The sequence below is a fragment of the Cucurbita pepo genome, chromosome 7 (assembly GCF_057944985.1).
Source record: "Cucurbita pepo subsp. pepo isolate OVF chromosome 7, ASM5794498v1, whole genome shotgun sequence".
Lineage (NCBI taxonomy): Eukaryota > Viridiplantae > Streptophyta > Magnoliopsida > Cucurbitales > Cucurbitaceae > Cucurbita > Cucurbita pepo.
Genome location: NC_141804.1, coordinates 207,726 through 229,773, shown reverse-complemented (window position 1 = coordinate 229,773; position 22,048 = coordinate 207,726). Strand labels below are relative to the sequence as shown.

At 38.6% G+C, this 22,048-nt stretch overlaps 6 protein-coding genes across 7 annotated transcripts; 2 read left to right on the top strand and 4 right to left on the bottom strand.

Annotated features, from left to right (window-relative positions):
- Positions 1-343: 343 nt before the first annotated feature.
- Positions 344-2,941, bottom strand: LOC111797992 (uncharacterized). The gene is made up of 2 exons (XM_023680923.2): positions 1,957-2,941; positions 344-1,832 (listed from the first exon to the last, which is right to left on the bottom strand). Exons 1-2 carry the CDS (start codon positions 2,674-2,676, stop codon positions 564-566), a joined length of 1,989 nt encoding a protein of 662 aa, XP_023536691.2. The 5' UTR covers positions 2,677-2,941; the 3' UTR covers positions 344-563.
- A 1,778-nt stretch (positions 2,942-4,719) lies between these two features.
- Positions 4,720-8,711, bottom strand: LOC111799043 (trihelix transcription factor GT-1). Its single transcript, XM_023682430.2, has 5 exons — positions 7,921-8,711; positions 7,369-7,407; positions 6,037-6,168; positions 5,320-5,544; positions 4,720-5,205 (listed from the first exon to the last, which is right to left on the bottom strand). Exons 1-5 carry the CDS (start codon positions 8,456-8,458, stop codon positions 5,003-5,005), a joined length of 1,137 nt encoding a protein of 378 aa, XP_023538198.2. The 5' UTR covers positions 8,459-8,711; the 3' UTR covers positions 4,720-5,002.
- A 645-nt stretch (positions 8,712-9,356) lies between these two features.
- Positions 9,357-11,547, top strand: LOC111798383 (Restriction endonuclease, type II-like superfamily protein). 2 transcript variants are annotated; one of them, XM_023681483.2, is made up of 2 exons: positions 9,357-9,736; positions 10,432-11,547. In XM_023681483.2, the coding sequence occupies exons 1-2, from the start codon at positions 9,595-9,597 to the stop codon at positions 11,427-11,429; spliced, it is 1,140 nt and encodes a 379-aa protein (XP_023537251.2). In that variant the 5' UTR covers positions 9,357-9,594; the 3' UTR covers positions 11,430-11,547. The 2 variants fall into 2 exon arrangements, with proteins under 2 accessions (XP_023537251.2, XP_023537252.2); XM_023681484.2 differs by having other exon boundaries at positions 9,595-9,736; positions 10,448-11,547.
- Positions 11,548-11,637: 90 nt separating this feature from the next.
- Positions 11,638-15,416, bottom strand: LOC111798382 (F-box protein SKIP14). Its single transcript, XM_023681482.2, has 2 exons — positions 13,694-15,416; positions 11,638-13,099 (listed from the first exon to the last, which is right to left on the bottom strand). The coding sequence occupies exons 1-2, from the start codon at positions 14,624-14,626 to the stop codon at positions 12,554-12,556; spliced, it is 1,479 nt and encodes a 492-aa protein (XP_023537250.2). The 5' UTR covers positions 14,627-15,416; the 3' UTR covers positions 11,638-12,553.
- A 1,549-nt stretch (positions 15,417-16,965) lies between these two features.
- On the top strand, positions 16,966-19,796 carry LOC111798666 (serine/threonine protein phosphatase 2A 57 kDa regulatory subunit B' theta isoform). Its single transcript, XM_023681954.2, has 2 exons — positions 16,966-18,932; positions 19,248-19,796. The coding sequence occupies exons 1-2, from the start codon at positions 17,715-17,717 to the stop codon at positions 19,605-19,607; spliced, it is 1,578 nt and encodes a 525-aa protein (XP_023537722.2). The 5' UTR covers positions 16,966-17,714; the 3' UTR covers positions 19,608-19,796.
- Positions 19,797-20,328: 532 nt separating this feature from the next.
- On the bottom strand, positions 20,329-21,905 carry LOC111798062 (very-long-chain 3-oxoacyl-CoA reductase 1). Its single transcript, XM_023681016.2, has 3 exons — positions 21,069-21,905; positions 20,917-20,986; positions 20,329-20,833 (listed from the first exon to the last, which is right to left on the bottom strand). The coding sequence occupies exons 1-3, from the start codon at positions 21,707-21,709 to the stop codon at positions 20,579-20,581; spliced, it is 966 nt and encodes a 321-aa protein (XP_023536784.1). The 5' UTR covers positions 21,710-21,905; the 3' UTR covers positions 20,329-20,578.
- Between the last annotated feature and the right edge of the window lie 143 nt (positions 21,906-22,048).

Genomic DNA, 22,048 nt, shown 5'->3' with positions numbered 1-22,048 from the left:
TATACATGAAGTTTTTGTTAATAATTTTATCCTTTAGAAATGGTAATAATTTTGTATTCTATTGTAAAAATGGTTCTCAAGATTTGGTAATATGTTTGTACATGATAAATAAGGTTTTCATGGAGAAAGATTAAATTATAACAAATTTTAGAATTAAAATTTATGAACTATATAATTAATTAATTAATTAATTAATCATTTATGCAACTTTTGGTGATACATCGTATAAAAAGTCACATCACACTTGTGATTCGCGAAAAAGGAACTTTGAGGTTGGAGTTGAAAGAAGGCAGCAAACTTAGCGCCAAAAGTAGAGTACAACAAAAAGAAAGACATTGTGTGGTCCTTGGGATGGGAATTGGATTCCATTGAATCACATTCTCATATGGTTCTTCAAGTTCTTGGGCAGAACCATAAGTGTGAGTGAAAATTGATTACATTTCAATCCCATGAAACGATAGAAATAAGCCAAACACTTTGGGAATTTGTAATACAATCAATACCCACCTACCCTTTGTGTTCTTGCTTATTGATTCAAGTTCTATGTACACTCAGTTTTAACATTAAGCTACCAGAGAGCCAACATTATTGTCATTCTGGCTTTCCCTCTTGCAGCTGATCGGATCTTCGACAGCGATACCTTGCGCGCCGAAACAGAAGTACTGGTTCATCAACATCTTTCTGTTGAAGGAATCTTGTCTCGACTTTGTACTTGACACTTTCCTTTTGGAGCAAGAGACTCCATCAATGCCAGTTGACATTGGAGATGACATGGGAGTCCCCGCCAAGGTACTCGATAGCGATCGGGCTGGAACTGCTAACTTCGGTGTTGCTTGGATAACGCCGTGCATCAGTCCAGCAGCAAACCTTTTCCTGGTTGAGGGGCTTGGAGAAATGGTCACGGCTGGATGTGTTCTTCTGTTGTGTGAAAGGCACGAAATGTCTGAATATTGACGTCTAAGTGAAACTTGGTTTGGTTGTGAAGTTCTTGATATATCACACAGCTCTGAACAATAATCATCTATCCAATCTGTTCTTGCAGGCTTTTTCTCTTTACTCTTAGGCCATCCCAAGAGGAAGTTCAGCCGTTTCGTCGTATGATTTACGGAGGTTGGCTTCTTGTTTGATGAATCAAATGAATCGCATTCGACATTGGAGCATAAATCGAAGTCCTCATCTACTTGATCACGAGTTGCATCCGACACGTTTTCGATGCCTGTGTACAAGAATATCTCTGCATCTGGAACTCTGAAAGAAGTTCCAGGACTGCTTCCAATGCCCTGCATTTTCAAATGGGAAACGAAAGCATTTGATGACATATTATCACAACGACTCGAGATCCCTCCAGCAGAAACAAATCGTTTGATCAGAATCTCCAAAGACGGTGATCGTGGCTGTTGTTCGAGAAGATCAAGAGGGGTCAAGCCATCCTCATCAGTAATGTTCAAGTCTATTGATGGCACAGACATAAGCAGCTCCACCAAATCACACTGAACATTCGCCATTACCGACACGTGAAGCGCAGTTTTTCCATTGTTGTTCCTGATGTTGATGATCTCTTCTACGTTCATCAACTCGACGTGTATCAGATGCTCCATGAGCTCGATCTGCCGGTCTAATCTTCTAAAGCCAGAGGTTCTAAAACCAGCAACAGCCAGATGAAGAAAAGTATCTCCATGGGAGTTTGACAGAGAAGTTAAAGAGGGAGATTCATGAATCAAAAACTCCACCACAGCCAAGTGACCCATATATGCAGCCACATGCAATGAGGTGTTTCCTTGATCATCAGTGCTTGAAATGACATCAAAGGAAGCCACCAGATTCTTCACTACCTGCAAGCACAGTTATCAAAAACAATCTATAGCAGCTGGAGAAACGATGAAATCCAATCAAACACAGAAAACTCAGCATGGTTTTAGACAAGAACAAGAAGAACACAAAACTCCAAGATCTGACCTCAATCTGTCCTCTTGCAGCAGCTGTATGAAGAATGGTGGATCCCTGAGCGTCCCTGTAAATCAGAACATCAGGGCAGTCCCCAATAAGCTCTGTCATGATCACCAAATTCCCTCCTCTAGCAGCACAATGAATAGCCCTGTTCATCATTTCCCATCTGAAAGCTGAAGGCATTTCCATTTCACTTTCACTCGATTCCTCCATTGTTCCTTCTCCAGGACTTGGGCAACACCTCAAGGACAGAGCAAAATCCAGCAAAAGCTTAAAAGCCTCACAGTTCTTACTCCTGGCTGCAGCATAAAGAATATCAGTAACACCATATTCTCCTTCTCCAAAAACCAGAAGAGGGTCTTTCTCCAGGAGCTCCATTACAAAATCCATGTCCCCAGCTGAAGCAGCTGTGTACAGAAGCCAGCCGCCATAGCCAGCACGAATGAGAGAATTTTTGCCCCCTTTAAGCTCACCTTCGAGGAGGAGCTTTCTGGCAACATAAGAGCGGCTTTTCGCCACATCTTCAAACTGAGCTTCATCGTCCCACACCGTTTCAAGGCGGCGGATACGGCGGAGAGATGTGAGTTTGATGAGAAGATTGGGGTCTAAATGGAGAAGCTCTCTAACAATGTCGTAAAACCCATTGGCTGCCGCCCAATCAATCGGCGTAGCGTACCACCATTGCTCGCCTGTACTCTCCCAACGAAGAGGGAAGAACAATGGAGGCATTTTGATCAAAACCCACCTACAGATGATTGAGATAAAATCGAATAAAGAAACAGACCCAGAAAGTGAAATTTTCAGAGGAAAACGAATAGGAAAAAGACCCAAATATGGATTCCTTTTCAAAAAAGGGAATTCTGGGAAAAGTAAGATAGGCTGAGCTGGTCGCAATCTTGAATCAAACCAACAGCAAGAAGAGACGACCCATTATGATAACAAGTAAAACAAAGGGATTGGAGAAAAAGATGGTGCCAAATCTCTTCGAATGAATCCAAGAAGCTCAAGAAATGGCGGAGAAATGAGAGTTCAGCAGCGAAACTAACAAGAAAATGACAATGATGAGGATTTTATTTGGAGGGAAATGAAAAGTTGAGATAAGGATGCCTCGAATTCCTTTCAAGATTCCGCTGCCTCGTGACGGTGAGCAGTAAATTAAGCACAAAAAGAACGAGAGAGAGAGAGAGAGAACGAGAGAGGATTCAACTGTTCAACCGCCTTTGTTGAAGATGACAAACAGACAGCTACCAGAAACCAACCATCATTGGAAATTAAAAACAATTTTGTTCTTTTTTTCTGTTTGGGTTTTGGCTGCGGGAATCATTCATGGATGTTCTGAAAAAGGAATTGAAACTGAAGCTTGTTGGTGGTGGCAATGGTAATGGAATGAACACTAATTTAAATTCTGCAGAGACATGTGGAGGAGGAGAGTGGGTCAGCCATGTTCTTGCTGATTGCTAAGAACTCACTACTATGGCATTTCATGGTGGTGAGACAACAAAGGTCTGTGAACCATTTCCAATAAAAGATTAAAAAAATATTCTTTTGATGTAAAAAGAAAAGTGCACATTTTAAATTTTGACTTTTTTTTTTCCTTATTTGCATTGCTTTTTAATTAAAAAGTGGAAAAAAGTAAATTTGAATCAGTAAAATTATTGAATATTACCAAAAGTATAACCATTTCTGTAATTTGAACACTTTTTTGTTCCCATTCCATATATGAACAAACAGAAGGGATTTACCTTCATCATGTGATTTTAATTAATTAAAAATTAAAAAAAAAAAAAAAAAAAAAAAAAAAAAAGAAGGTAAAGAGACATATGTAGCACATGGTTCTGCGACATTGGATCCATAAATCTTCAACAAATCCAGACTTTCTGTCTTTTGTGAAGGTTTTTGAAAAAGAGTACTCTGAAATTGTCACATGCTTTTAAAAAAAAATGAAAGAAAATCTACCCGTATATATTAGTTAAGTTATAGAGTGAGTAGATTTAAATATCTTCCTCTCAGCATGAGTATATATCGTAACCAATTGAGCTATACTACTATTTGACTACTTCTTAGTAAAAGGTACATTTTAACCAATTGAGTTATACTCTCATTTGGACTTCATTGTCTTTCTTCCTCCGCTGCACAATTCTTCACATACATTCTCTTCTCACTGCTGCCATGGCCACTGCCAACAGATGGTTAAAGCCTGAGGTTTCTTTCTTTTCCCTTTCATTTTCCATTGCTTTCTGTTTGGCTGCTGAGAAAACCATAAAGAAAACAAATGACTTTACCAACCAAATCTTTATTTCCTTGAATGTATATTTGCAGGTGTATCCTCTCTTTGCTGCAGTTGGTGTGGGTGTTGGCATCTGTGGGATGCAGCTTGTTAGAAACATAAGCACCACCAACCCTGAAGTCAGCTAAATATTTCAAGTTCTACAAAATATGAGTGTATAATGTTGATCAAGAGAAGAAGAGGGGAGCTTTCTTTTCAGAAATCTAATGAATGAACATGTCAGGGTTATCAAACAGAAGAGAGCTGCAGGAGTTCTTGATAACTTCGAAGGTGAGAGGTATTCAAAGCATGGCCTTAGAAAGTTCCTCAAGAACAAGACCCCTCAGATTATGCCTTACATCGACAAATTCTTCTCAGATCCAAACTAAACACAATTCTGTTACTGACCTTTGAAAACATAATGATCCACTAATAAGCTGTTATATAATCAAAAGATAGGTTCAGTTGTGAGGCAGCAATAATCTTCAGCTTGGTTGAAGGAACAATAAAAGTAATGGTATCGCTTCACATATATGTATTCCATAGACACCCTCTAAAACATGCATTCTCTGTACAGATACTGCCAACAATCCATATTATATACACAGGGAGAAGATAACCTGTCAAAATTGCACAAGCAGAGTCTGTGCACAAACGCCATAGTTGTTTGCATGGATGGATTTAGTGTATGGATTACAAGTAAAGACGGAGTACTAAAACCAAGTCCCACAATCAAGGGGGCACTGAAGCCAAGATTCTTTTAACATATTGGCATAATTGTGCACTTGCTCAACTTACACCGCGGTATAATGCACCAGGACGTAGATCATCCATATTATCGATGTTTCTATACCCATCAAACTCCCGAAGGCACGTCCAGGCCCGACGAGCTAAAAATTCTCGGTACTCATCTTCAGTGTAAAATATTTTCTCTTCAGTATGTACTGGTAAGTGGTCAGATTCATCATAGAGGCAGATTTTAACAGCCAACCCTGAAATTAGAAGTTCAACTGCTCTTACATGCATTACTTTCCCCAAAATCCGCAGCTTAGTGCTATAATGTTTACAAGAATCACAACAGTCAATGCAAACACAAGAAGGGGTACCTTCATCAAGGTGAAGAGTGTAGTTTCCTAAAGGCATGTCCCTGTCCAGACTTCTGACAACCTGGTCCTCATCCTCTAACCAAAATGCACGTTTAGTTCTCAACCTAAATGCAGACTTGATTGCCTCCTTGATGGCTTCTGAGGTGCCATCAACACCGATTCTTCTTGTGTAGTCTCCCCACTTGACTGTTATAACTCTCCCGCCAAATGCCTGACCTTCCCCACCTGCCAAGAAGGTGGTAAATAGACAGAAACTGGAACGATTAAAGGTTCAAAAGCAGCATGCAGCTCAAACAATGGCAGAATTGGTTTTTACAAGAGACCCTCTGACTGACACTCAGAAGTGAATCTTCTTGCCCACATACTTGTTTAATCCAAATGACGGGTCAAACAATAATTAAGGTATGCGTATAGCCACCAACTACAAAGTTATGTATCATCATATAAGGGGACCTGTGACAATGTGTTCAAAATTGTAGTTTCCAAAATACTACAGGCTCTAGCAGCTGAATCGTGAATGGAATCGTAAAGAATATTTTAAAAGAAAAAGGCAGCTTTAATATAGAATTATTTTGAGTGAAATGCAAAGCCAAATCTTAATACCGAGATTGCTAATGCGTAAACTCAGGGCCTAAATCTACAGGAGTATAGCTATAGTCTAGAAAGTAATGTCAACATAATATTCAAAATGGTTGAGTTGTGGTTCCGCAATACTACCATTTCCGGGTGCCTCTCTCCAATTCCAAGGTGGGATGCCTGTTGCAGCAACTGCATCAGCTGCTGTGATGGCAAGGGGATGTCCATCGTGATCCAGCTGTCTTTCAAGATTGAGTGAGGGCCTGCCACCAGCTGCATGCAAGGAAACTTAGGAGAAAACTTTTTTTCTTGTTTATATTAAGAACATGGTATAAAAATTGAATTGCCACTACAATTTTTTTAAAAATGCTTATTTGCAATCTCATAATCGGAAATTATGAACTACATGAAAATAAACTCACAGTAGAGATTACACTTTATTCATCAACAGTAAACTTTTGCGATAAAAAATCTTTAGTACATACTAAATCAATTTGAGGGCAGGGTTATTTAGACAAGATATATGATGTGGTTGTACCAAGAGGAGAACATAATTCAATCTTCCAGGTGAACAAGAAATTCAAGAAACTCAAACGAAGATGTAACTCGATGGTTCTCTAATTTTAAAACCATCAATTTGGTCACAGGAGCATTGAATTAAAATTTTCACCCACAAGACAAAAAAAAAAAAAAAAATTATGGGTTTATTTGTAACAACTGAACTGTTCAAAAAATAAAAAAATAAAAAAATTATGGAGTCTCAGTCAGATATCAGGGATAATGTAATATGCCAAATAGGACTGAAAATTGACAGTGATGAGACTAATACTTAATTGACATTACCCAAATGGTTGCTTCATCAACAGGCACAACAAAAGTGAGATGTGCTGAACATATTTTCATAAACTGAAAAATTATACCCTAGACATGGGAACCAATTTTAGATGCACACAAGAAATTAATTGCATGGTATATGCCTCGTTCAATCAAGTCATGTTCTAAAGCAGCTAATGAGTTTATATCTATACAGAATCATAGGAATTATAATCATGGTATGATTCTATTGTGCAAGAGATCCACCAGCTTAGAACGTGCTACAACCGTTGATATGATCCTCGTTGTACTATCAGTTCTGTCCTTTTCTTCCTATATGCCAAGAATTCAACTTTTACATAATGTCACTCTTGAAAAATGCAAACTAGAAATCTCAAGTTTCCACAGGCAGTTTTATAATTATATGTGGTGCATACTAGAATCTCCCTCCACAATTAAACAGCAAATCCACTGGTGTGATTTTCTTTGCCATTCTCTATCCCTTCTAGAAAAGTAAAAGTTGAATGATGAATGCTAGCAACTATCATCAGCCACACAAAAAAAACTCAAAGTTGAATGATGAGTGCTAGCAAATATTATGTGAAGAAAATAGTAAAACAAATAACATTGAAGTAACAGCAAATAACAAGTATATCGTACCTTCGACAGGTCCAAACGATAGAGCATTATCCTCAATTCCTGCATTGGGATAAAATTACAATGCTTGTCACAGTTCTCTTGTAACCCCAAAACCAGACTAATCATAAACCTACTGCTCCTACTATTTGCACATCATATTTCACGAACCTAACTAACTTAAAGACAATTTTTTTTTTACCTGATTAAGGAAAGAAAACAGAAAACAAAGATGATTCCCCACCCCCCGAGAAGACTAAGAACAACAAAATAAAGAACCACTTTAAATTTCTACACTACTAACGTCAGTTCAGATGGATATATCATTTCCAAATCCAGATATCTTCATATATACAGCTGAACCCTTTTAGGGATGATATCCTAGTACTATAATTGTTCATAAATCAGAACACAGCATGTTCAAAGGAATAAGTTTGCGGAGAGTTGTAACATTAAGGTATTGCTAAATAGCGAAAGTAGACCTAAAGTTTGTGGGTGATGAATTTTCCTGAATATTGAGATTCGCCGCATAACACCATCCCATTCACCCTCCCAATGCCAAGAATCGAAAGTTACCTTTGTCTGAGAATTGTATGTAGGAATCAATCTTGGGTGGCGTAGGGCTCTTGTACTGCGCATTTTTGCTTCTCTCCTTCAGAATTTCTTCAATCTCCTTGTAATACGACATCTTAGCAGAGCCACTTCCCCTGTCGTGGTGTTTAGCCTTCTTGAACTCCTTGAGCAAGTTCCTCCACTTATCAGTACACATAGTCGGAGAGCGATCAAAGCCTCTTTCCCTCATCTTAGCCGATATCTGCTCCCACAAATGCTTGTTCGATTTCGAGGTATTGAACAATCCATCCATCCCCCTCCGTAGTGAAATTAAGCTTCTCGTCTCATCCTGAACCCAAGTCTCCGCCCGCTTCTTCGGCGCCTTGACTTCATGATCCTCACCACTGCTATCGCCGAGCATCATTTGGTGCTGCTGATGAGTCTGTTGTGGCTGATGAGGTTGAATATGATGGTCGCCATTAGAAGCCACCTCGATCATCATATCTCTGCTGCCTTCTTCTTTGTAAATATCGATTGGGCGAGGCTTATCAGACAAGTACATACCTCTGAATCAGGGGATTCCGTCAAATTTCGAGGAAGATGGGAGTTGGAGGGGGTTAGGATTTAGGAGCAGTGGGTTGAATTTCCATTTCTCTTTAACTTTCTGGGACTGTGAGCTCAGACTGAGTCGTTGCAGGTCCGTAGACCGTAAGTCTGAGGGTTGAAGCCAGTGAACAGGGAAAGCCAAAGAGGCGAAGGTCGCGTGTGATGCCGGAGAAACAGGGAATAATCGTACGGATAAAAAAAGTAGAAATAGAGAAATTATGAATTTTTATGACTTTTTTGGAATTTTGGATTTCTTTTTTTCCTTTTATTATTATTATTATTATTTTCTCTAAATTTGATTTAATCCATATTACTCAAACATCATTAATCAGTATTATCATATTATCATACAAATATACAAATAATATTTTATATTATTTATTAAGAGCTCATAAGTTTAAATAATTTTAAAAGATAGTTGTTTCTAATTTGACGTGGATGATTATTGAGAGTGAGTGAAGATCATGAGTTTATAAGTGAGAAATATTATTCCTATTGGTACGATGCCTTTTGGGAAAATCGAAGTAAAGCCATGAGGGCTCAAACTGGACAATGTTGAACCATAATTTAACTTACCCAATTTGGCATATGATGTTATTGGACCGATCTGTTTAATAAATTTAGATTTAAAATAGACCGTTTAAATTAAATAGTTAATAAAAACTTAATGGAATTATAAAAAAAATAAAAAAAATAATAATTTTATAATGAAAGCAATTTAATTAATGAGATATAAATTACACTATTGAAGCATTGACCAAAAGTTATATTATTTTTTGTTTTAGAAAAATAATAATATATATTAGAAACCTTATCTTCTAAATAATATCCCAAGCGAGATTTGCAGACGGCCCAAAAGTTGAGAACTTCTAATCAAAATTTTGTGTAGAAAAGGGGCCCGACCCTGGTTTGCACCGGCGGAAGAAACCCTCAATTCGATTTATTTGCGCCGGCGGAAGAAACCCTCAATTCGATTTATTTGCGCCGGCGGAAGAAACCCTAAACCCACCATCTACGCAATTACCAGCTCGAGCTTCAAGTTTAATTTCTATGGCGCTTCTCTCCTCTATTCTATAATCTGCTAATTGAAGGATGAAGCTCGCTGCGGTCTCCTTTTCTCAATCTGGAGCGTCTCGAAGTTTTCTTCATGCAGATTCCTCTTTCAATCGATTGCCGCGCGTCGCTTCATTTTCGGCTCGTCAAGTTGATGCATTCAGCTCAACTTCTCTTTCGGGTACTTTATCAAACACCTTATCTGCTACTCGTTGCCTGTTCTTGTATGTATTTTGATTCAGTTTCGGGCTTACGCTTGGGTTTCCGTTTCAATCTTCAGATAGTTTTTCTTCTTTTTCTCTGTCTCTATCTTCTACTTCATGAAGATTAGAAACAAGTTTTTCAGCTTGGCATTCTTACTGTTGGCGCCCTTGTGATATCATTTTCTTTTTCAACTTTCTGTTCTTGAAAGTTAATCTTGTTATCTTCAACTTCGTACTTCCAATTTTATGTCTAAAATCATTCATAAAGTTCGAATCAAAGTTTTCTAGGGCTAGAGAAACAGAAAGAAAGAGTTCATTTCTTGAAAAGAGCTAAATATATATTTTGGATTTATCATTTGTGAATTTGAAATTTATAAACTCTGCATTGTCCTTGGGAGAACTTCACGCATTTGGTAAAAATTTGGTTGCTTATAGCATCCAAAATTGAAGTAAGTCATTTCTTGAAGTGTTGAGAAGATTCCTTTCACTGTTTTAGATTGTTTTCTTGCATGCCAAGTCGCTTTGCTATGAAGAAGAGTAGAAATTGATTCTTTTCTTCATAGAAGGTAACAAGCTCGTCAACACCATGGCTATAACAATTGTTTGTACTTTTTTTTATACTTCACCAGCAAAAGCCTGTTTAGCCTAATTTTCTTAGCTGAACCTTTAGCAGTCTGTGGGTTTTGCAGGACGCCTCATCAAAGTAACTCTTCAATCGACACTGCCCTTTTGTCAACAATGAGCAACACCTCTATTGCTAGAATCTGCTGCAGACATCCTAGATCAAATGCAAGGCTGTTCTCAAAACGAAAGCAATGGAATGGTTCAAGAACCTTTTCAACAAGCATCTCACCGCCTAAATCCGTAACCAACCCACTGCTCATCCGTTTACCCTCAGCTTTGATTGTAGCTTCCCAGGTCACCCCATCGGATGCCCCTCAGCGTTCAGAAGAATGGTTTGCGCTAAGGAGAGACAAGCTGACTACAAGCACATTCAGCACAGCCTTAGGCTTCTGGAAAGGAAACCGTCGCTTTGAGCTATGGCATGAGAAAGTGTTTCCTTCAGAGATTAAAAAACCAGAAGCACGACAGCAGTATGCCATGGAGTGGGGTGTGCTCAATGAAGAAAATGCCATCCATCGGTATAAAAGCATCACAGGCCGAGATGTGAGCTTTTTAGGATTTGCAACTCACTCTGAACAGCAATTGGACTGGCTAGGCGCGTCCCCCGACGGCCTATTGGGATGCTTTCAAGGAGGTGGGATCCTGGAAGTCAAATGTCCATACAACAAGGGAAAGCCCGAGAAGGGACTGCCCTGGTCGACCATGCCTTTCTATTACATGCCACAGGTACAGGGTCAGTTGGAGATAATGGACAGGGAGTGGGCGGATTTGTATTGCTGGACACCAAATGGAAGCACGATATTCCGCGTTTGTAGAGAACGTGGTTACTGGGAATTGATTCATGAAATGTTAAGGGAATTTTGGTGGGAAAATGTTGTTCCTGCAAGGGAGGCTTCATCATCGGGAAGAGAGAAGGAGGTCGAGTCATATAAGCCAACATCCACACACAAGCAGACTGGAGTTGCAATTGCTAAGAGCATAAAGTTAGCAAGCGACGCCAAATTGCTTTGCAGGGAGATAGCTGGGCATGTTGAATTTTACCGATGATTTTTGGTTTGAATGTGATGTATTGTTCCTTCCGTCTTGGAATTCCATTTCCCAACATGTGTATTTGTTCCATGATTTCATGGGTGGTAATATTTAATACACATTCAATTTTAGCCTATGATTGGTATGAACCGCCCTCTCTTTGGTGTCTGCATTGATGTTCATGATGACAATGGCATTCAAAATCTGGTTAACATCTAAAAAGCACTTCTGTAAACAGGCCAAAGGATGTTCAATTATATAATCAAAACAATTAGAAACAGGCCTGAGAAAGTTTATTTTTGGTGATAATTAGGCTAGAACTGAACTAGCCAAGAGGAAGTACACAACTTCCACATATACAATTAACATTTATTGTTTATTTCATCCCCCTGTCCAGATCCATAGGTAGTCCAACACAAGCAAAAGTACCGCAGAATGACGAAAGGAGGATATACGTGCATCAAATCAAAATGTTGAGATGAGTTCTATCGAGCAGCTTGGAAGGGTGCCGAAGCAACTTCGATAAACAGCGTAAAGCACCTGAGAATGTACAAGGCCAAGAAGAAATTCCATCCACGGCCAGCTTTATTCATGAAGATACCAAGACTATAACAGAGACGCCAAACTTCCCACGTACCCATGCAGATACCAGAAACTCAGGATATTGGACCGATATCAGCTTGTGTTCCGTTTTCTGATAGCCTCAGAGCTGAGCTTAGTCAGGGCAGAGTCCATCCTTGTAGAATAGAGACACCATTCATTATTAATGGTACGATTAAGATCCTAGATCCACACAGAGGTCTTCATCCAAGCTTGATCGACAATATATATACATCAAACAGAGGTCTTCATCCAAGCTTGATCGACAATATATATACATCAAACAGCGATAGTAAAAAGTCTTAGACGGTTCGTCTTATTCCTTGCCTCACTAATTTGATTTGCTACTTATTCTCTTATAAGTACCATTCAACACTGGATATATATATATATAGATTTTTTTTTGGCTTTTCGTCTTCGCCCCCTTCAACTCTTGATATGATTAACATGGCAGCTGCCAGAAAGAGAACCTGAAGGAAGCTCTTTTTTTGTGGTTTTTTCTTTTTTTTTTTCTTTTTTCCCATGAAGTGCACGTTGCCCTTCTAGCCATGTAGAAAAAAGCCATCTTCCTGTTCCCCAGGCGCAGATTGATCCCTGCAATCCTGTTTCTCTCTACACTTCAGTAATGGCTTCCAGCAATCTGAGCAAAGCAATTCCAAAGTAAATGTTTCCACATACTCATTCTCATTAACACATCGACCACACTGGACACACCGCGGTATACAAAGGGTGCAAGCCCTACATGCCTGAGTTGCAAGTCCGTTTCCCTGACAACCATCTGCTGGGCAATCATAGACAAGCCTCGGGTTTTCGCATCTTGGACAAATTTCAATATCAATAGCGCGTTCATCATCACAAGACACATAAAAGTTTCCCCTGTGATAAAAATGTGGCTTATAAGAACTTTCCTGCATGAGGTTGCAGTCACTTCCCAATAAGAACTTCAACTCTTTAAAATGTTCTTGTGTCACCCCATATATTCCACCAATTCTTAGACGTTTCACTCCGTGGGTACTTGTCAACTTGAAAGCCCTCAAGCTACTAATAACTCCTTCAATACTGAGTCTAGTACATCCAGGAACAGACAACTGCATAAACATGCAAAGGACAAATATTTTAGTAACATGCTCGGTCAGTAAATGATAGCATGATGTAGTGCTAAGAAATAAGTTGCATATTCACACTTTGCACAAAATAGTGCCCCTGGTGGAAACTTTTTTTTTTTGCCAAGTGTTAGGATCAAAAGCATGTCAAAGATAAATCTTGTTGACATGTCCTAAGAATATCCCTGTACCAATTTTAAAAACACTAATGCGAATGCTGACATGAGCAACTTTGTGGCTTTTAGCATAAGACACCCTAACTAACCTAGATTAGTAATTCCAGTTCAATGTGTCAATAAAGAAACTTCTGTTTCGAAATAACATCATTAGGAAACTCAGGAAATGTTCAAATTCACAAAAGAAACCTAAATAACAGAAAGTAAAAAGTATGTACAAGGCTTTCTAGCAGTGATTCATAACATCAAGCTAGGTAGGTAACATATCCAAGTGCCAATATAAAGGAAAATAAACTGTGAATCTGAATGTAAATGGATTATGCAAAGACAGGAATTTCAAGTTAAACAACGAGACAATTCAGCTAATTATGAAAGAGCAAAAAATGGAAGAAGTTATGCGTACTTTTGTCAGCCTAGGATTGCTTTCAAGCACGCACTTCAGGCCCTCGTCTGTAATTCTTGGGCATTCCACCAGACTCAAGCATTGCAGGTTACCTAGAGCCCTGTTAGTTAATTGCAAAAGAATGTCATTACTTATCTTTTCGTTCAATGGTTGATCTATGTGAATGTTCGTCCATAAAAGGGGGTCCCCCTGTACGACTGAATGCAGAGATCGGCAAACCCTTCCAATAGAGCAGAGATCCTGAACGCCTAAATAATAAAGAGCAAAGCTTAAGCCTTCATGAGGAGCTCCTCCATCTACCTCCCAATAGATGCAATTCTGCTCCTGACATTCTGCAACCTGCTGCTCACAATAGGTAGGAGGATCGTCATTAGCAGAAGATACTTCAGTCACACTACAAATGGATCCAAAATCACAACAGCAGGTCACATCGCCAGTTTCCTTTCCATCCAGACACCCATCACAGCTACACATCGGATTAGGCTTCTGAACAATTCTTTTAATCTCAGGAAAGGCTTGGAACTTCAGAGCGTTGTTCCAAATAAAATTCAGACCTGCAAATAATTCGGCGTTCCCTTCGCCAGCACCACCCCTGTCGCTGACACACTCAGCATAGTCCACTTCCATGTCCTCAAGCCATCCTGTAATTGCTGTAAAAGTGGTACTTATATCCATGCCAAATGGATCAGCAGGTAAAACATCAAGAATGTCCTCGGTGCCAGGGCCCTGTGAACTATCTGAACATATATCCTTTCCACGATCAAAACAAGCATCCACCTCCCGGCCAAGATGCCATAGCTTTCCACAGCTTTCGGCATTGTTCTCATGAATGCCATCAACAATATAACCATTGGCAATCCTCATTGGAGAAACTAAATTGTCCTCAGAATGGTGCAAGGGAAAGATAGGACGACAAGAGAAATTAAGAGCCATCACGGATCCTACCTACCCCAACCTAAATCTACAACCCTAAATTCCCAAAATTCTCCAAGAAAAAACTACGAAAAAAAGGCGAAAGGCATGGGAAATGAAATAGAAGGGGAAGACAAAAAGAAAAGTGATAAATAATTACAAGAAAACCCCTAATATGGATGGCAGACTAAAACAACGCACCAGAAATTTAGAGTTTCTTGCGAAAAAAAAAAAAAAAAAAAAAAAAACTTTCTTAGCTCGATCAAAAATTGGGGGAGGGGGAACGATGATCAATCGCGTCGAAAGTATCTACATAATAAGAAACAACGACAATTTTTTTCGCTTTTGAAATTAACTCAAAACTAATTCAACTATTAATCGTTTTCGTTTTTTCTATATTCACCTAAATTCCTCAATCAGAAGTAGTTAGAGGCAAATAAACCAGCAGATTCGAAAAGAAGAAAGAAAAAAAAAAAAAAAAACAAAACAAACAAACAATCAAACGTAACCGGAGCGGTTGAAGAAAGAGTAGGACATGAAAAACCTCAGAATGTGATGAGCAAAGAGAAGAAAAAAACAAAGTGATGAAGAACAGATGAAGTAATCGAGAAACAAAGTATGGATCTCTTGGAATCGAATCCTCGGCAATGAAGATTTTCTCTGGATGGGAATTTTAGACGGAAAAAGAGAAAAACGATTATCTTTCTCGAGAGGAAATTCGACTCCAAGAGAGAGAGCGAGCGAGCGCGGAGGGTAAGGAACCTGCCGATCGAGTTCAGAGAGAGAAAGTGCAGGAAAGTGCGATAAAACAAAACAAAAGGTTAAATTATAAGCCTCTCTACAACGTGAAAAGCGTCAAAAATCTCTTTTTTTTTTCTTCTTAATATTATTCTTTAATATAACAAATATCTAATAAAATACACATATTGAAAATAATTTAATATATATAGATTAATTTTGAGATTTGTTAAAATTATATAATTTATATGTTTGGAAGTAGGTAGATTAAAGTGTAAAAATAGGGCTTTAATTTTAAATAAATAAAAAAATTAGAGAGAGGAGAAACCGAAGTGTAACGGTGAATCGTCCGCATTGAAACAGAGAGTCAAAGAGAAAATGACACGTGTTGGTTGAATGCCAGTGGTTGCGTTGTGGCGGGAGCGGGAATCTAATACGTTGCAGCTTTGATTTCAACAACGATGCTCTTATGGCCGTTGGATGCTGATCAGACCGATGGCATTGACTTTAGCAGTGTGATGTGGGCCCCTTGGACTTGATGAGGTTTGGGTTTTGAGTTGAATTTGTTTGATCGGACGGTTCAAAATTGTAGTTTTGGATTACGATGGATCTCTGCAGTTGGATTTCTCGCTTCAAACTTTCGCGTCTTGGTTGCGATAAAAACTCCATTTAAAACAAGAATAATAATAATAATAATAATAATAATAATATTTTGTTTCTAAATTTTAAGTTGATGATATTAAGAGAATTTAGGGGGCTTTAAGAAAATACATTAAAATATTATAAAAATAGTCTGACCAAATCAAACTTACTCTCAAATATAATATAAAATATACGAACAAAAACCATATTAGCGATTAATTTTAAAAAGTGTTTATTTGATTTTGAAAAGCTAAATTGGATCCTAATTCATTTACTCTTCTATAACCGTTCGAGTTGAATTCGAGTGAACTCCATTAACCCCTGTCCTCTACCTACCAATGGGAGAGAGAAGTTGTTGGATGTTTTCAAATTAAAAAAAATAAAATCTTTATTTTCATATTTTGATGTTAGGTAAATAGTATTTTTTTAAATTGTCCCATTTTTTTATTTCAGAATTTACGAACTGGTCCCTAAGCATTAAGTATTGTTGTAGATTTCACATTTAATTTAAAATGAGATATTTTGAAGTATGAGAATAGAAATGACGTCGGCATGAAGCCATAGGAATTCCTTTCATGGCAGTTGAAGACAATTTATTTTTATATATTTTTTTTCTTTAGTATATTCTTGTTTAATTCAATGTTGAGGCAAAAATTGTTGGGGCGACAAAACAATTTCCCTTTTTCTATTAAATAAATAAAAATAAAAATATCTTCAATTGGTTGGTTTAATTTAAATTAAAATGAATCATTTTTAATTACCGTTGTAAGCATAATTCAACTGTTATAATAAGTCAAACGTTCAATTCAAATTAAAAAAATATATATATATATATAAATCACAATAAAGTTGTGGTTTTTAATTTATAAATCAACATCTACGTATATATATATATATATATATATACAACAAATTGGAATTTATTAGGGAAGAGGCCCATTGTGATTGGGCATCCACCACTGGAACTAAAAAAAAGGGGGTTTATTTGTTGATTTGAAATATCAGTCAACAGCGGAAGCCACAAAGAGGAGAAAACGCGAAGCAGAGACCCACTACTCTCTCTCTCTCTCTCTGTAAGTATTTCGGAAGCCATTTCCCCCCTCACAAATCCTTCCTTTAATCGGATTCTGGGGCTCTCTGTTCCCCTGTTCTCGCTTGGCCTTTTTTTTGTTTCTCATCGCCATTCCAAATCCTGACTCTTCGCTTTCGTGTTTTTGTTTTCAATTTCAAATTGAACCCTAAGAGTGACTTGAGCGGAAGAATTCGGACGGATATGTGTTGATTGTTGATTAATTCTGTCTCTTTTTTGACTGGGGATTTTTTAGAATCGTTTTCGGAACGGGATTTCAGATCTTTGGTATTAAGTGTTTTTGGTCGTTTGGGTGTTTGGATTCAAATCTGGGGTCAAAGCACGCTGACTAGGTTTTCCGGAATAGCAGATTATATGTTCGATTACGCTTCTTGGTGTTTTGTTGAATCAAATGAGTTCAGGACAGGGTTCTGGGATGAGTCTGCTTACTGTTTAGACGAAAAGGGTGGCTTTGGTTTGCTTTGTTCATTTCGTTTATGCTGGTAAAGTGCCTGCTATGATTACTGCTTCCTTCGGTTTACATGGGAAAAATGGAGTGCTTTCTGGATTGATAGAATTGTAGTAGCGCTCAACAACTTTTGGAGGCCAAACAAAAGAGCGTTTTACTTTTTTGTTTTACTTTATAGGTTTATATGAATTATGATCAAACAGATATTTAGTAAGCTTCCCCGAAAATCATCGAAGAATGCTGAGAGTAGGGAACATGGTGGAGGCCATACGGCACCTTCTACTGCTTATGCTTCTGCCAGTTCAAGAAGTAATGATTTAGCATCTGGCAAGTCAGCAAATTTGGTTTCATCTTTTCCAGCTACGAACCCTGTCCAAGATGTTGGGAAAAATCATGGTAGCAAGGCTAATAAAGGTGCAAATACAAAACTGAATGGAATTCCCACATCTTCGTATGAGCCATTGCCCGGGTTTAGGGAAGTTCCAAACTCTGAAAAGCAGAATTTGTTTGTTAAGAAACTGAATCTATGCTGCTTTTTGTTCGACTTCAGTGACCCAACAAAGCACCTTAAAGAGAAGGAGATCAAGAGACAAACTTTGTTGGAGATTGTGGATTATGTAACTTCTGTCAATAGTAAGTTCACTGAAATTGTCATTCAGGAAGTTATAAAAATGGTATCCCTTAATTTATTTAGAACAATGAGCCCTCAATCGCGTGAGAACAAAATTGTGGAAGGTTTTGATTTGGAGGAGGAGGAGCCTTCCATGGATCCTGCATGGCCTCATTTGCAAATTGTTTATGAATTCTTTCTCAGATTTGTGGCCTCACCTGAGATGGATGCGAAATTGGCTAAAAGATACATCGATCATTCATTCATTCTGAAACTGCTGGATTTGTTTGACTCTGAAGATCCTAGAGAAAGAGAATACTTAAAAACTATTCTGCACCGTATCTATGGGAAGTTTATGGTACACCGACCCTTTATTAGAAAAGTCATAAATAACATATTTTATCGATTTATTTTCGAGACAGAAAAGCATAATGGGATTGCTGAACTCTTGGAAATTTTGGGAAGTATCATCAATGGGTTCGCTCTTCCTCTTAAAGAAGAGCACAAGTTATTCCTTATTCGTGCTTTGATTCCTTTGCATAAACCAAAATGCCTCGCTATGTACCATCAGCAGTTATCATACTGCATCACACAATTTGTTGAGAAAGATTGCAAGCTTGCTGATACAGTCATAAGAGGTTTATTGAAGTATTGGCCAGTTACAAATAGTTCAAAAGAAGTAATGTTCCTCAGTGAGTTGGAAGAAGTATTAGAAGCTACTCAACTTCCAGAGTTTCAGCGCTGCATGGTACCCCTGTTTCGCAGGATTGCTCGGTGTCTAAACTGTCCACATTTTCAGGTACTAGTTGCTTTTATTGATTGCTTGGATTATATTTGTAAGCTTGTAATTAGTAAGCAGGAAGTTTGAATAATTAGGTAATACTGCTGTGAGAAGATAGTCTATTTCCTCATTTTTGTTATTTTCCTTAGTCCAATAAACTTTTCCGCTAGAAAAACATCTCACTCTGGGGACTTGTGGCATTACAACTCCTGGGTATTTGGCATGTGGAGCCTAGAATGAAGTACTTGATTTAGAGATGTTGCCTAGGGGTGTGAACTTCCATATGTTCTTGAATCTTGAATCCTACGCTAATGCAACTTTTTGCTTTCCCAGGTAGCAGAAAGGGCGCTATTCTTGTGGAATAATGATCACATTGAAAATTTGATCAAGGAAAACCGCAAGATCATACTGCCCATAATCTTTCCAGCTCTGGAAAAGAATGCCAGAAGTCACTGGAATCAGGCTGTTCATAGCTTGACTTTGAATGTCCGGAAGATATTTTATGATCTTGATCCTGGTCTTCTCAAGGAATGCTTAGTCAAGTTTCAGGAAGACGAATTGAAGGAAAATGAGGTAAAAGCAAGACAAGAAGTCACATGGAAACGTCTAGAGGAGCTTGCTGCGAAGAAAGCTGCAAGTAATGAAGCCGTGCTTGTTTCTCATAAATTACCCACTGGAACAGCATCAGTTTAGTGAGAGTAAGAGATGTTTACTTCCATTTACCCGACCTTTGTTGATTGTGATGAAGTATGTTGTAGTAGCATATAGTCTAGGTCAAATATCCATGGATCGTTGATTTGTCACCTGCTATATGATAATATCTTGTGGGGTTCTTTTCTGTCCAATAACCATAGTTCATTATGCAAATTCTTTTACTTTTCATGCGTGCTGTTCTTAAATCCTTCATGTAGCCGGTCATGCCTTACACAGATTATCGAGCAGTATGTTATTCTAGATGTTTGGCGGCCTGCACATATAATAATGCCTTTGGATTTGCATGTTTGTCCAGCATTATACAGTTTTTACCGTCTGTTTATACCTATCAAACTCACAAATAAGATTGCTGTTCTATCGATGGTAGTAATTTGACTGGATAAAATTCAACAGACATTACCTGATGAAGTAGAAAACTCCAGTCCTTGGTGAAAAGTAATGCCAGATTCATATGGCTTCCTGTTTGATATTAGTGTAGAACAACATTAGACTACCTAGTGACGTTTCTTGTAGGATGATAAGTTAACTAATCTGGTTGGCCTTATAAAGCTAACCGCGGTTTCCTCCCCCGTCCTTCCTACCAGAATGGGGTGGGAAGGCTTGACGTAGCAGCCGAGCCGGGCATTTTATAAGTGATTCATCGAGTCTTTAAAACTTTGCTTCTTAGTTTTAAAATGGATATATATTTCTTCAAACACTATTTAAAGCAAATTTCCTGGATAAGAAGAATCAAATGGAGCACATCCATTATCTTTGTTCTTTTTTCCTTTCACAGGAAGAATATATTTTAGAAATATACTGAAAGGTCATCAAAGAAGAAAAAAACTCGAGACATTCAAATCTAGCATGCTTCTAGTCCAAATTTCAACTGACACTAGGGGGAAGGGGGAAGGGGGAAGGGGAAAGGGGAAAGGTTCTTTGTTCTCCACAAATTAGAACTAAGCGTCTTCCTACTCTTTCTTCATGGAGTCTTTGAGTTGTCCTCTCTTTCTGATGCCAAGGCAAAACTTCAGGCACCAACCATCGACAACAGACTCCGGCAACGAGTACGCCAAACCCCAGAGAAGTTGATGAGGCCAATATGGTGTGCAGCGAGGCTCATACCCGATCCACCGAAGAGCTGCAGCTGCGTATCCATCGGTCGAGGGAACGAAGAAGGACGATCTCCGAATTGATGCCATCTTAGTAGCAACATATAAAGGAACCTGCATCGACCACAAGATACAGCTCAAAAAGTGCTTTTTTAAAAACATTGTTTCAGACTGGTTGGCAGGATACTAATTTTTACCTGGCATTGCACATCTATTCCACTCTTCTTGTACTCCACATATAAACACCTTGAAAATTGATCAATGTACCTGAAATTGCAATACTCAGATCTTCCAGCAACAGCCAACATATTGTAAAGGAATTATACATAGCTTCATGGAGGAGTCTTACGCTTTGGTGGCGGCATAGACAGCATATAAGGGATCTGAAGGAATGACAATGGCAGCACCAGAACCAATATTAACTATGGCGCCTCTCTTCCTCTTCAACATTACAGGCAAAACAGCTTGAGTCACCTTCGTGGTGCCTTCCACATTGACCTTGATTAAGTTCTTCAGAAGCTCCTCATCCACCTCGTGAAAAAACCTCCCGTACGGATACGAAACCCCCACGTTGTTTATCAAAACACCAACATCCAACCCTTCAATAGCTTCACTCATCCTCTTAATCCCTTCTGAAACATCGCCGGAGAAATCAACGACGACGTTCTTTACTTGGATGCTGCCGTATTTAGCGAGGATTGAATCGGAAACGTCCTTGAGTTTCTCAGGGTTCCGACCCACCAAAATCAGATTGAGGCCTTTGCGAGCCAATTGAAAGGCAAAACCCTTGCCGATTCCATCAGTGGGTCCTGTGACGAGCGCCCAGGAGCCGTATCTCTTGAGGTTCTTTGGGGGTCGGAGGAAATTGACATAGATCCATTTCAGAAGGATTACCGAGAGTTTGAGAGCGGAGAGAGAACCCAATGCGAAGAGGAAGCAAACCCAGAAGGGCTGGGATTTAAGGTGCTCAATGCAATGAAGCTCCTCCATGTTTGAATGGGGAAGATTTTGGGCGTAGAAACTTGGGTTTTAAAGGGTTTAGAGAGTTTGATTTATGAAAACGGATGATGGGTCGGTGAAGTAGATGAGCAAACTCCCTCAAAATTAAAGCTTTTCCACTGCCCAACCAATTGGTTAAACAAAATCCCACCGGCGCCTCCTCCTCTCCGTACTTCAATTCTTCAATATTTGATGGTTTAGTTATTTAAAAGAAGAAAAGTAAACTTGGAATGGGACCCAAAGAGTTTATTAAAAAGGTGAGATGAGACAAGCTAGTGTGTATAGTTTGAATTGAATTATTACTAAAACAGACTTAATTTGTGATTAATG

Excerpts from the sequence above, each read along its gene's own strand:
- LOC111797992 (XM_023680923.2), bottom strand. The coding sequence starts at position 2,676 with ATGCCTCCATTGTTCTTCCCTCTTCGTTGGGAGAGTACAGGCGAGCAA. Across the intron at positions 1,833-1,956 it reads CTGCAAGAGGACAGATTGAG|GTAGTGAAGAATCTGGTGGC; the intron begins GTCAGATCTTGG and ends CTGTGCTTGCAG.
- LOC111799043 (XM_023682430.2), bottom strand. The coding sequence starts at position 8,458 with ATGTACTTGTCTGATAAGCCTCGCCCAATCGATATTTACAAAGAAGAA. Across the intron at positions 6,169-7,368 it reads ATCGTTTGGACCTGTCGAAG|CTGGTGGCAGGCCCTCACTC; the intron begins GTACGATATACT and ends CCTTGCATGCAG. Across the intron at positions 5,206-5,319 it reads CACTCTTCACCTTGATGAAG|GGTTGGCTGTTAAAATCTGC; the intron begins GTACCCCTTCTT and ends TTCTAATTTCAG.
- LOC111798383 (XM_023681483.2), top strand. The coding sequence starts at position 9,595 with ATGAAGCTCGCTGCGGTCTCCTTTTCTCAATCTGGAGCGTCTCGAAGT. Across the intron at positions 9,737-10,431 it reads CAGCTCAACTTCTCTTTCGG|TCTGTGGGTTTTGCAGGACG; the intron begins GTACTTTATCAA and ends AACCTTTAGCAG.
- LOC111798382 (XM_023681482.2), bottom strand. The coding sequence starts at position 14,626 with ATGGCTCTTAATTTCTCTTGTCGTCCTATCTTTCCCTTGCACCATTCT. Across the intron at positions 13,100-13,693 it reads GCAATCCTAGGCTGACAAAA|TTGTCTGTTCCTGGATGTAC; the intron begins GTACGCATAACT and ends ATGTTTATGCAG.
- LOC111798666 (XM_023681954.2), top strand. The coding sequence starts at position 17,715 with ATGATCAAACAGATATTTAGTAAGCTTCCCCGAAAATCATCGAAGAAT. Across the intron at positions 18,933-19,247 it reads TAAACTGTCCACATTTTCAG|GTAGCAGAAAGGGCGCTATT; the intron begins GTACTAGTTGCT and ends TTGCTTTCCCAG.
- LOC111798062 (XM_023681016.2), bottom strand. The coding sequence starts at position 21,709 with ATGGAGGAGCTTCATTGCATTGAGCACCTTAAATCCCAGCCCTTCTGG. Across the intron at positions 20,987-21,068 it reads GTCTATGCCGCCACCAAAGC|GTACATTGATCAATTTTCAA; the intron begins GTAAGACTCCTC and ends TTGCAATTTCAG. Across the intron at positions 20,834-20,916 it reads GAATAGATGTGCAATGCCAG|GTTCCTTTATATGTTGCTAC; the intron begins GTAAAAATTAGT and ends TGGTCGATGCAG.